The 12,703-nt window shown below is 37.6% G+C and overlaps 1 protein-coding gene across 2 annotated transcripts; it reads left to right on the top strand.

The window, feature by feature from the left end:
* Positions 1-650: 650 nt before the first annotated feature.
* On the top strand, positions 651-11,973 carry LOC117962478 (transmembrane and ubiquitin-like domain-containing protein 1). Of its 2 annotated transcripts, none has more exons than XM_034919489.2 (3): positions 651-796; positions 8,213-8,789; positions 11,177-11,973. In XM_034919489.2, the coding sequence occupies exons 2-3, from the start codon at positions 8,254-8,256 to the stop codon at positions 11,526-11,528; spliced, it is 888 nt and encodes a 295-aa protein (XP_034775380.2). In that variant the 5' UTR covers positions 651-796; positions 8,213-8,253; the 3' UTR covers positions 11,529-11,973. The 2 variants fall into 2 exon arrangements, with proteins under 2 accessions (XP_034775380.2, XP_034775381.2); XM_034919490.2 differs by lacking the exon at positions 651-796 and adding an exon at positions 1,612-1,748.
* The last annotated feature ends 730 nt before the right edge of the window (positions 11,974-12,703 follow it).

The raw sequence follows: 12,703 nt of genomic DNA, 5'->3' as shown, positions 1-12,703 counted from the left end.
AAGCGAGTGAACATTTTGCAAGTGTCCAAAATGGATAAAAAAAAACCTACAAGAATTACTGCAGCGGGTCGTGTACAATAATTTTGTATTCTACTAGTGGCAAACTATTTTGTACAACCTGCTGTGTTTCATTGGATCACATGCGTCCGGCGGCATTTAGACAGACCGCAATCAAAAACGAAAAAGGTTGCGGATAGTGCATTGCTTCGAAACAAAAAGGTAAAGCTTGTCTCAGGCTTTACACTTACTACTTATACTGTAAATGGTCAATATACTGTAAGCGAATTCTGGCCCACTTAAGATAGAATTGACCAAATGCATTATAAAACAAAACAGAAAAAAAGGAGGGGGGGGGGGGCTTTGGAATATGACCCAGAGTAACGCATTAAAAGGCTTTTTTTTTTTTTTTTTTTTGCTAAATGCTATTTATTTAGTGTTTCTAGTTCCAGCAGTGCACCAGTAGCATGACTAAACTATAGATTTGCATGAGCAGGTTACATATATTGGGTTCTGATAATCCCAGCACTTTTACTGAGTTTATGCTTGTATATTATCATCAGAGGCAAGGGAACCCATACGTTAAATAACACACTAGCAAAGTGTTTTTAATGGGGTCTTCTTTTCTATTAATAAACTTTGTTTGTAAACAGCAGCTGTGGTTGACTGTGAGGAACACCCTGCTGTGTCAATGTAAGGCTGCAGGGAGCAGAACCTAACTCAAGATATCATAGCGACGAAAACGAGCAGAAAAGCCATTTAAAAAATCTGCCTCCAGAAAGCAGGAATCTACCCCTGGGTAAGATCATTGAACCGCAAACATACTGAACAGCAAATAAAGATTTTATGAGTCATACTCAAGACAGCAAGATTTATTAATTTTCAGTGTGTTTATTGTTTTTAATTATGTTTAATCTAGTGCACAGATAAGTATAAGAGCAGACTGCACGTCATAGAGAACTCTTCCAGTGACCTTACAGAGACAAACACAGTCCTTCACTAGCGAATGTGTTGTATTTATTCCAGCAGTCTCCTGGTGGCACAGAAGTTTATGTAGTCTTTTTATTGTCTAAGTTAGTGGCCAACACAACATAATGATGTTTTTTGTAATTTAAGTACTGCTCATTTGAATATTCAAATATTGATACCAGCACTAATAAACTAAATTCTAATCAAAATGTAAAGAGTAAATATCTTTTGGATATATGTGTCTTTGTATGTTTTCATATTCTGTCAATAAAGAGTACTGTAGATTTTCACTCAATCTGGCTGCTCTAGACTGTGTAACTTGTGTCTGGCTAGAAAACAAAACTGAAGAGTAGCTTTTGATCACAGACCAAAGAATGTAAACGTTGCTGACTCTTTGGCCAGATAATATATTTTTACAAAAATGACCCGTTATATTGTACTCATGCAAATATTTATTAACTCTTTACACTCAGCCCGTTGATTTCGGGGTGGTGGCGCCCCGGTGGTTACGTGCATATTACTCAGGCACCTACCTGGCTTGTTTAAAAGTACAGACTCGTGGCTTTCCAATGACGTATTCAGTGTGTGTGCGCGGTACTCCTACCCGGAAATACGATCACCTGAAGTTAAGGTACTGCGGTTCGGACACCAAGCATGACGTGTCGATATCGTAAAGTCGAAGCAGGATAATAATGCAAAAGACTCGTAAGAGGAGCGCCTGAACATGCTTTCGTTATGGGTTCACGTCAGACAACATGTGTAGTCACCAGTGGGCAGCTCAGGTCAGGTCTAAAACCAGAACAACTGGTTGTTTTCATGTTGTCATAGAATTACCAATATGTGAATCGGAAAAGCTAATTAAAATAGTTGGAATATTAACAAATCTGGATTGAGAAGTTATTTATTGTGTACTTTTCCAAGTATACAAATATTTACAACTGTCATAACCATTTTAGCTTTTTTCTTTCTTTTTTATTTTGGTTTTGTTTATGAAGGATACAAAAATATGTGTTTGATACGCTGGAAAATAAATGTGATGTATGTGTGGCATAGTAATGTACGGAACCCCTAAAGGTACATGGTGTAAAAATTACAATGGGAGGCTACTGTCTCGTGCGACTTACTATCTGTGATTTTCAACCTGTGGTAAGCAATACTAGTACTGATACGCACTGTCAGTGGTTCTTTGTGACGATATGATTCTTCCGTAATCACAAGTATCAGTCTTTGTACCACTGAATCACAGAGAAATGGGAAATTATGATTTTTTATCATATCATATCATGATTTTTTAGGTATTTGTTGTGAACTTTCAAAGTTACTGAATGAGAACCAAAATGGCCACTCTGTATTGTTGATTGTGCTGAACTCCTGTCAAATAATCAGATGATGCCGTCTTATTTTAGGTGAGAAAACCAGTTGTACAGTCGGCACTGCTTTATCGGGACGCATTGGGACCTGTAAAAATATCCTGAATAAGCGGCTGTCCCAACTAAAACAAGAATATGTGAAGACCTTAGTCACACTTTTTTGTTTCTAAATGAAAAGAAAAATAATGAAATCAGATTGTTTAAATGTTAAATACATAATTAAAAATGTGAGACAAGTGTTTGTTTTATTCCTAAACAAAATGAACCGCTGTTTTTTTTCTACATGAAATGAAAGAATGAAATCACATCTTATCACAAGGCGAGGCACCTGCGATACTGACACGCTGCAACAGCAGCCTGAGAAACTACAGGGGACTCTGCTGCTGTTTATCTCCGTTCATCATTTAAAAATACTGTATCCCAATTAAATGAAGCAACGTCCCAATTAAACAACATAACTAGCTTTGGGAAGAACCATCTCCCAGACTTGTATCCCATTTAACCAGAAATCCCGATTTATCAGTATCGCGATTGGGCGGCACTGAATGGGGTAGATCTCGGTTTTACAACAGCAGTTTAAGATTGCACAGTTACTGGTACACCTGGGGGTTGCTGTTGGAAACGTTGAAAAGGTTGAAAACCACTGATCTACAGTACAATATCTACTGTACATTTATAATACACTTTTTGCTTGGTATTCTTAATGATCCAAATGATTTTAATCCACTACAGTATGTTACCGTAACTGAACAGAACAGGTGCATTGTGGCTCAGGTATTGTATACTGTAGTCCGTGTACTGTTTCTCCCATTAAAAAGGCATGTTGGAGAACAGGGAACAGTTACATATTTTTTTCTTTTTTTTAAATTATTTCTGTAATTTAATAACTTACCTGAAAGTTGTGGTAACAACTTACTATAGAAATATAGTATCTGGTCATTTGGCTTGACATAACTTTAAAATAAATAAATAAACAGTACCGCATCATCTCATTTCAACAACTAAAATGTTTAATTTTGTGTTTTGTAACAAATCCCCTGCATTAAATACCATTCATCTGTGGTAAGCCCCTGGAAACAACCATGGGCCCTGCATGTGCCACTGTTTTCCAGTATTGCAGTATTGTAGATATGGAGTCAAAGGGCTTCTTTGCCTGCACTGTACAGGGACAAAGCATTGTATTTATTGCATTAATTATTCTCAGAATCCAGGATTTAGTGGAGGCAGCCTTCCTTACATTTTTAGCTATATTGACAAATTCTCATCCAATTGTGAAGGAACTTGTATTGATGTTCCGTGACAAAATACAAGACAACATTTGGCAGTAATGTGTGACCCCATTAGCCCAAGAACTCTACTGATTCAGATTTCTTCCTCAAGCCCCTTGTCTGCCTGTGCCCCCGATTTTCTATATCAGTGCCGTACAGCTAGGAACCACCAGTAATACAGTATTTAGTCTAATAGAATTCGGGTGGCATTGCACTGTACATATCCATGCTAGGATAATTTGAACAGTTCTAATGTTTCTAGCTGTATATAGTCACTGCTGCTGTTCACAAAGACCCTCTTTCAAACTGTAGTTGCATCAGGACTTAATAAACACCAATGTCTACAGACATGTCTCCCTAAAATCAAGTTCAGAGCTCATCTGACTTGTACCATGTTCTATGGTCTGTATATACTTCAATTCTATTCAGTGGGGTTCATAAGAACATAAGAAAATGTATGAAGGAGAGGAAGCCATTCAGCCCATCAATGCTTGTCTGTTTCCTGGTACATGTTGCTGGTTGATCTCAAAAAGTCAGGTGTATTGAGCATCAACAACATTACTAGTTAACTCATTCCATACCAACACGTGTTTCACGCATGCTGTTCTACAGTGGTAATCATGACCAGCTATAAAAATGTCGAACTATGTCACGTTATGCTACGCAATAAAATTGAGGTTAATGCAATATGCAGTTTAGTTGGCCTGTCCTGTATCTTTTGCACACTTGAGGGCGATATCTGACTAGAAACCTGGTTTGTCACAGATTACTACTGAAATACAATGTTAATGCAGGTGACACACACTGAAGATCAGGTCACTTGAGAAGGCCATCTTATAAAACGAAATACTACACATTATAATAATTGATCATACAGGAAATTAAATCAAATCCAATGAAGTACAGTAAATGTGGACCAATGCACAGAAAGTTAAATGTAAAATTTTCCAAATCCTGATCTTAATCAAAAACATGCAAATAATCTCATATTTCAAACTGTTTGTGGCTAACTAAGATATGTCCAATATATCGTATCTTAATGCTTTATCATTCAGATCAGTAAAAAAAAAATGGAACAATAATAATTATCTGTACTTTATTGCAGGGCATATACGCTGGTCGTTTCCCAAAGCAAACTTTTCTCATTGGTGTGATAGAGCAATTATTTCAGTCTGTGTGGTCAAAATATTTTCCTTTGTGACCCTTTTCTAATTTAATTTGAAACGAAACAGAAGTGAGAACAGTTTGAAATGATATTAAAGGGGTCAAATCAGTTGAATAACTTAGAAATGTGATTGATATAGTGGAGTGATAACTGAAGCGATCTGATCAGGAGCTTTATTTTCCCCCATTGACTCCCATTATATTCGGACGGGAACATTTCAATGTGGGGATAATATGCAGAGCGGTATCGGGCAGTAATATGTACTGTTCGTTTGTTATAAATGTAGTTAAGCAGAAAGATCAGTATAACTTCAGATAATTGTATACTCCCATATTATTGCATAGCATCGGTCCCATCCTGGACAAGTATTATAAAAGCCATTAGACAACAACATCAACTTAAATGTATATACTGTAACTCCTTATCATGACCTGGCATCTCAAAGCACTTTGCAAAATGTGTGTTGCATTTTAGCAGAGGTGTGACCAAAGGTTTATATCTACTTTTTGTAATATTGGGAAGTTGATTTGCACCTTGGCTTGGGTATGCACTATTTATTCTACACTCTGTTAACCCTTTGGGCGCTGCTCTGTTAGATCTATACAGATTGTATCTGGGTCATTGTAACTACATAGCACTTTATAGCTTGTGAGGAAATATCTGATTAGTTTTATGTACCAGTAAAGGTTTTTAATATGTGTTGGTTGGCTAAATAAAATGTTGAATTATGTTTTGTCTCTTTGAATGACCTGACCTGGTCTATTAACCTGTGTGCTGCTATGGAGAGAGACCTTGTAAATGATTTAACTAAAATATTTTTGGGTGTAATTTCCAATTAACCCTTGGAGTAAAAACCCTGTTTTCCTCAATGATTTAGTTGGCCCTCTGTACTTGGGAGGTGCTACAGTTACATATCATTAAATTATATGACAATGTGTTTGTCCGTGCATCTTTATATTTATGTAATTTCTCTGCACATAGTTAAGATTCAAGGATAATTTGTTTCTTTATAGATTTATAGTTTGTTGCCATTTTACTATTGAATTTATATTGTTACAGCTAATTGGTTAGTATGTGATTAACATTTGTATGTCAACAGAAGCATTCACTTAGCATGCTGCTCAGTGTGTTCCTGCTTTTTCGCAGGATCGCCTGTATTAAGCGGTCAAGTGTGGAATTTTCCAAGTACACTCTTGTAAATAGTTGGATGTAGTTTTAGAAAAACAAAACTCTATATATGTTGTAAAGAGTAATCTCAGTTTTGCTTTTTCTAAGATGACACAATAAATTTCCTTTTTCTATGCATTTTTTTTATATAGTTGGTTTTTCGCCCACTCCAGGAACATACTTCAATTAAATAGGCTTTTTTTTTTTTTTTACAATAGTTTTTTTTGTAAAGTTCTATCTGGTGTTCTGTGTCTTTATTCATATAATATGACTCTTTCTAACTATATATTTTCAAAAAGGAAGAGAATTCTTTGCAAAAACCTTTGTTACTGTAGGTCTGGCTCCGCTTAATATCCAATGTTGTCCTCTGGTCTCGTTTTCTGTTCTGTGCTTGTCTTGGGCAGGTATAGGCAACCTTGTCACTTCCAATCCATTCTGTTGTACGATTGTGTTGCAACAAGGTCAATTAAATAATGAAGGGCCTGGTTGGAACAAAGCCTTGCAGTGGAATAGATTGGAAGTGCCAAAGTTCCCCACCCCGGGTCTAGGGTTAATCAACGCATTTTAAGATCAGTCAAGCCCCCCTCCCCCATTCTTCTTTGTTCTAAATAGATTCCGTTACCCCAACATTTATTTATAGCTCATTCCTTTAAGCCCCACGGGGTTTATGTCCAGGCTGTGTGGATGTCATTGCAGTTGTAGTCCATATGTGACTTATAAGCATTGTTTGTATTGGTATGTACCTTATCACCTCACAAAAAGCACAATATGCAGTATCATAGTGTTCCTAGTGAACAAATTAAAATGGAAATGAATAGCCTGTACTTCTGGGTACTTTCCAGAACTCCCCATTAAACATACTGTAGGATGTTAAAAAAACATGTTCACATACTAATGGCAGATATAATATAAATGTTTGCATTTTCTTTATCGTTTGACACTAAAGTAACAGCAAGAAATTCAATGTAGGCCTCAAATTGCACAATCAAGTGCTGTATTATTGGAGCGCTTCTCCCGAGTTATTTGATATTTATATTGTTGTTGTTTTTAAATTATGAACTTTAAACCACTCGGTAGAAGAGCTCAAAAAATTGTTTGATTTACTATTTCAGGTCTGAATTCCTTGCCAGTACCTCAGTGTTGAATGATCAAAAAGCGCAAACGTCAAGGTTACTACATACATTTGGAATATTTGCAGTGTTTTACAATTGGAAACATTTAGATTTCTTCACAATCCAGGCAGTTAAAGGGCTTTTTTGGTGGTTGGCTCAGGCTGGTACTGTATTTTTATTAAACTAAAAAATAATAATTAAACCATACGCAACAAATATGGCCTATATTGCATCACTAGTGTTGATGAAGTTGTGGTGTTTAGACATTTATTTCCAGTTAACAACTATGTCAGCCACCCCTGCTAGAAAACCTGGAGTATGAGGCTGTGTGGTCCAGTGGTTAAAGAAAAGGGCTTGTAACCAGGAGATCCCCGGTTCAAATCCCACCTCAGCCACTGACTCATTGTGTGACCCTGAGCAAGTCACTTAACCTCCTTGTGCTCCGTCTTTCGGGTGAGACGTAGTTGTAAGTGACTCTGCAGCTGATGCATAGTTCACACACCCTAGTCTCTGTAAGTTGTCTTGGATAAAGGCGTCTGCTAAATAAATTAATAATAATAATAATAATAATAATAATAATAATAATAATAATATGATAAAGTACCTATGTCCACTGTATGCTGTAAAAATGTAATGCCTCCATATTTGTACATCCCCAGATTATGATACCCTGAATAACTTGCTTTAAAACTGGGCCTCAAAGGTTTTTGACCATGGGCACACATGACTTTCTCATACAGTTGGGGGCATGATAATATTTCTCTTGAAATTTAACAAACTATTCATAAATGTATAATGAAATTACATTACAATAGAGTTATCAAATGGCCCAAAAGCAGAGATTGAGAGCACAGTGAAGCAGATTGTAATGACTTTATTTCCCGTAGTACTACAGTGCATTAGTAATGCAACTTTGAAGACCACTGTGCTAAAGTATGATTATCAGATATCATCACAACTGGACAAACTGTTCCCAGATGAACTCCAAAGTGTGGCAGATACTGTAGTTGTCCATCGCCACTATCCACCTCCTATGTGGGATAAACACAATTACCATCGGATGCCTTTAAACGCTATTAAGGCTGAATACTATATGTTGCTTTATCAGGATAAGAGCAGTTATTTGAGGGTGTGTGTCACACATGTTTGCTCTTCCTTTCCCAGGTGCCTAGCTGAACGGTGCCTTCGTCCAGGACGCAGCCAGGATGGCTCTCATTGAAGGAGTGGGGGATGAGGTGACCGTCCTGTTTGCGCTGCTGCTGGTGCTGCTGGTGCTGCTGCTGGCATGGGTGTCCACTCACACCACCGACCGCAGCGAGCAGCTCTTGCAGTCTGCTGCCTCCCAGCGCAGGGCTGGACCCCAGAGCACGCTTGAAGAGGCAGCAGCGCCCGACACAGACCTCAACGAGACGCCACTGGCTGCTGGGGAGGAGGAGAAGAAGAGCAGTGACCAGGAGGGGGAGAGGAGCAGCCGGGAGGAGGAGAGGAGCAGCCAGGAGGAGGTCGGCTCAGGAAATGACGGGATACGACACAGAGAGACAGCGGCCCCTGCTGCAGCCAGCAGCCAGACCAGTGCTTCCCCCTCTGACACCCCACAGCCTCTCACTTCAAGTGCCAACAGCCAGCCTTCCGAGGCTGGCCCCACTCCTGATAGGAACATGGTGCTCCGGCTTAAATTCCTAAACGACACTGAAAGAGTGGCACAAGTAAAACCGGAGGACACTATTGGTTACGTTAAAAGGTATTTTTTGTTTTTGTTTTATTCTAATCAAAGTTATAGCAGCTTAACTTGATTCAATCATTTTCTTTAACTCTTTCTTAATCTTACAGTCTCCACCCATCAGGTTGTGTCATCCCCCCTTGGACTCAATATTGACACACAACTTTTAACACGTTACCCTGGAGACGCTTACTTTCATTCATTTGTAGATCTCGCTTACATATTCATTTATAAAAGCTTTCATTTAAAAATGTAATACAATATTTACACCACAATTAGAATTCAGTGGTCACCATTACAAGAAAACACCTTTATAACAACATCATGTTTTTTCAGATACCTGTTTTATTTTATTTTTTCTGAGGCTGAATTGACCTGTAAGTGGAATTTTTTTTGCCTGTTTCTGTTTCTCACCTGAAGAGAATACTTTTATGGTCTTGAAAGCTAATATTTTTTAATACATATTCAGCTGATCCTGATTTAAAAGGTATCGCCAAACAAACCCTTTGTTGTGCTTATCAAGTCACAGGAAATAACTAACCCCCAGTAAAAATAGAAAGTCAGTCACACGGGTATCTTTATCAAGAAGTTATTTCTATACAGTGGCTCTAACTTTACACTATACAGTAAGAAAAATAAATAAATCTAAGAATAAAAATATGCATTATCCTCTGCCACATATAAATAAAAAATAAGAAGTGTTTCAGTTGAATTTGCTTTATGTATATATATATATATATATATATATATATATATATATGTTATGTTTATTTTTTATTCCATCCAAAAGGTGAATCACCTGTTTTATCGTAGTATTTCATAAAAATACTGTTTTGATGTGTTGAGGCATCCTGAGAAGTGTTCAAGTTAAATAACAACACAGATGGGAAACAAAATACACTGAGTTGCACCACGGATCACAAGGGCAAATTGAACTAAAAGTAAGCAAGATTCTCTTGGTGTTGCAGGATAATCACATGTGTCATTTCTTTGTTTTGGTGGTGTTTGATCAGAAGTCTTAATTACAATGTATATTATATGCCAGAGGTGGCCAAACCGCGGCTCTTTTACAGTTCAAGTGCGGCTCCCGGTGAAATAACAGGTGACGGACGCTTTGTGGCTTGAACGAACTGAAGAAATAATAATTAACAAAAATGAAAAGAGAGAAAGTAAAAATAAACACAACGTTTATTATTTGTTCTCTAGTATTCATTTGTGTTTATTATTCTTTCTTCTCTCGTTCTCTCTCTCCTGTTTCTTTGACCCTGCATGGATATTTCGTCACTTGCTGACCTTCGATGCCGCGCTCTGGCGCATGTGTATTTCGAAGCCGGATGTGCAGTTGAAAGTAATTTCATAATTTTGAATTAAGTGCTTGTTTGTTTCGTGGAGACAATGACATTGGGCAAACCCTGCACGAGTGATAAACAAAAGTATGATGCTTTAAACCAGACTGGGAGAAAGAGTTTGCTTTCACTGAAAACAGTGGTAAACCCGTGTCTCATCTGCAACAAATCGTACACACTGTAGCCTGTACAAGGCGAGCAACAAACATCATTATGAAACACAAATCACAACACGTTTTCATTTGAATATCCTCCTGGATCAGACTTTAGGCAGATGCTGCTTTCAGTGTTCAGTAAAGAATCTGATTTAATGACTCAAGCAAGTTTTGTCTGGAAAATGTCCTTATTCAGATGAATGAATCTATTTATAAAATTGGAGTGTTGGTGCTAGATAATTAATATTATATTTACATATCTTGCATCTCGTCATGAGCAGGTACTGTAATCCATTTCAAAATAAATACAATGCATTTGTCTAAAAGTATTTAATACATGCAGCAGTCATACAAAAAAACAAACAAAAAAAAATACATATATATATATATATATTTTTTTTTTAAACCCAGCATTCAGACCTTCTTGCTCACTAGTTGTATTAATTGTTCTCTTCAGCTCACTTTTCAGGTTACAAGTCTTCCCTGTGTCTAATCTGATGGATCTAATAAAAATAAAAAAAGACTGCAGTGAACATATGGGCCAACATAGTTACAAAAATCACATTGTCATGTAATTTGGGCAAACGTCAAGTATTCTCCCAGAAAGCTCAATGTTATAAACTACAGTTCAAAAAGATGAATAAAACTTGATATTGGGGGAAACAGCACTCTGAACCCCAGAAAATTAGGTCTGGTAGATGCTGCTGTAGGCTTTATTGTTGTTTCTTGGTTCTGTACAGTGATGCATGGTGAGGTAATAACCAAAAATACATTTCTTGCAATTCTTTATTTTCACTTTAATAACCTTCCAACAATACTATAGATTTGTAACTGGGTACAAATCTATTTTTAAAAGTCAAACTGGGTATTACTGACTGACATTTCCTTTTTTTTGTGTGTTCTTCAGGACTTATTTCCAAGGTCAGGAGCACCAGGTGCGGTTGATATACCAGGGACAACTTTTACGAGATGATGCCCAGACGCTGTCCTCCTTGAACCTGGCAGACAACAGTGTCCTGCACTGCCACATCTCCCAGCACGCCACAGCGCAGGCTCCAGCGGGGGTGCGTGCGGCCGACCAGGTCCACGCCGCCCTCAACGTGGGCAGCCTCATGGTGCCCCTCTTCGTGCTCATGCTCTCTGTGCTCTGGTACTTCCAGATCCAGTACCACCAGTTCTTCACGGCCCCCGCCACTGCCTCGCTCGTGGGCATCACCGTCTTCTTCAGCTTCATGGCGTTTGGAGTCTACCGCCGATAAATCCGCTGCCACTCTCGCATCCCCAACCCAGCTTCTACTGCTGCTGATCACCTGTTTGCATTCCAGTCTTTCGTAGGGCGGGCGGGGGTGTAGTAGAAGTGTCCTTATTCATATACAGTAGATTGCATTCCAGAAATAAATTAGGAGGCACTTCACATTTTTTTTATATACTTATATGCTCTTGATTTAATGAAATCAATCAATTTCTTATCTGTAACAAGCCCATATGATCTTTTATGAGCTCAGCTGTCGTGAAGTTGACGTTGATGCGTTGTAGTGTTGGGCTCTGCCGTTTCTACGTGCTCACGAGTAGCACACATTTCTTTTTATTTTCTCCCCAAACGAGGAGATGATACCTCCTAAGATCTACCTGGACTGGAAGCATAACTGACATAACATAGGGCTTTTAAAGCAAAAGAAAATATATTAAAGAATTCTTCCTTTATTTATTTGTGACTTGTTTGTATTGTTTAAATATCACATGCTGTGTAGACCAAACCATTAAACACACAATCACTTGTGTAGATAAGTATTTATATAAACAAATTTCAAACTTCAACAATGTTTCACATACATTTGTCTGGAGGGCACAGCAGGGGTATGTTGCTTGTTTGTTTTATTTTTATTTTGTTTTGCACATTTTTTAAATACAACACAAAACAAATGTCCCTGTTGCTGTTACTTTCTGGGAGCTGATCACTTTCCAATGACCTTACAACAGAACCTTGTGATCAATACCACAAGAAGTTGTTCAGGAACACAAAGCAGCATTTAAAAAAAAAAAAAAAAAAAATATATATATATATATAATCGTATTTGTAACCAATGTAACCAATACACCTTCAGCACAGCACACTGAGGGTGTCAATAATAATGTTGATCCAAATAAGAGGTAAGGAAGTTTATTTTAAAAGGTCATTGCTCCTTTAGCTTTCAGGTATAATATCCAGTAACCCAGTGATGTTAGTAGTTATTTATTCGAAAATATTTATTTGGGATATTTCGCTGAGATGCAAGTACCTCATTCATAAGGGCATCCTGACAGCAGCAGTATGACATAACAAGGAAAATCTACAATCACATAGCCAAAACTTAAGCCTAGAGAATGAAAAGTTTAGAGTAACAATTATTGTGTGACATTTAACATTGTGAAATTGTAGAAGTTGTGGTTGCAG

The sequence above is a fragment of the Acipenser ruthenus genome, chromosome 3, assembly GCF_902713425.1.
Source record: "Acipenser ruthenus chromosome 3, fAciRut3.2 maternal haplotype, whole genome shotgun sequence".
Taxonomy (NCBI): Eukaryota; Metazoa; Chordata; class Actinopteri; order Acipenseriformes; family Acipenseridae; genus Acipenser; species Acipenser ruthenus.
Note: the sequence above shows the minus strand (reverse complement) of the source record. Positions and strands in the feature narration are given on the sequence as shown.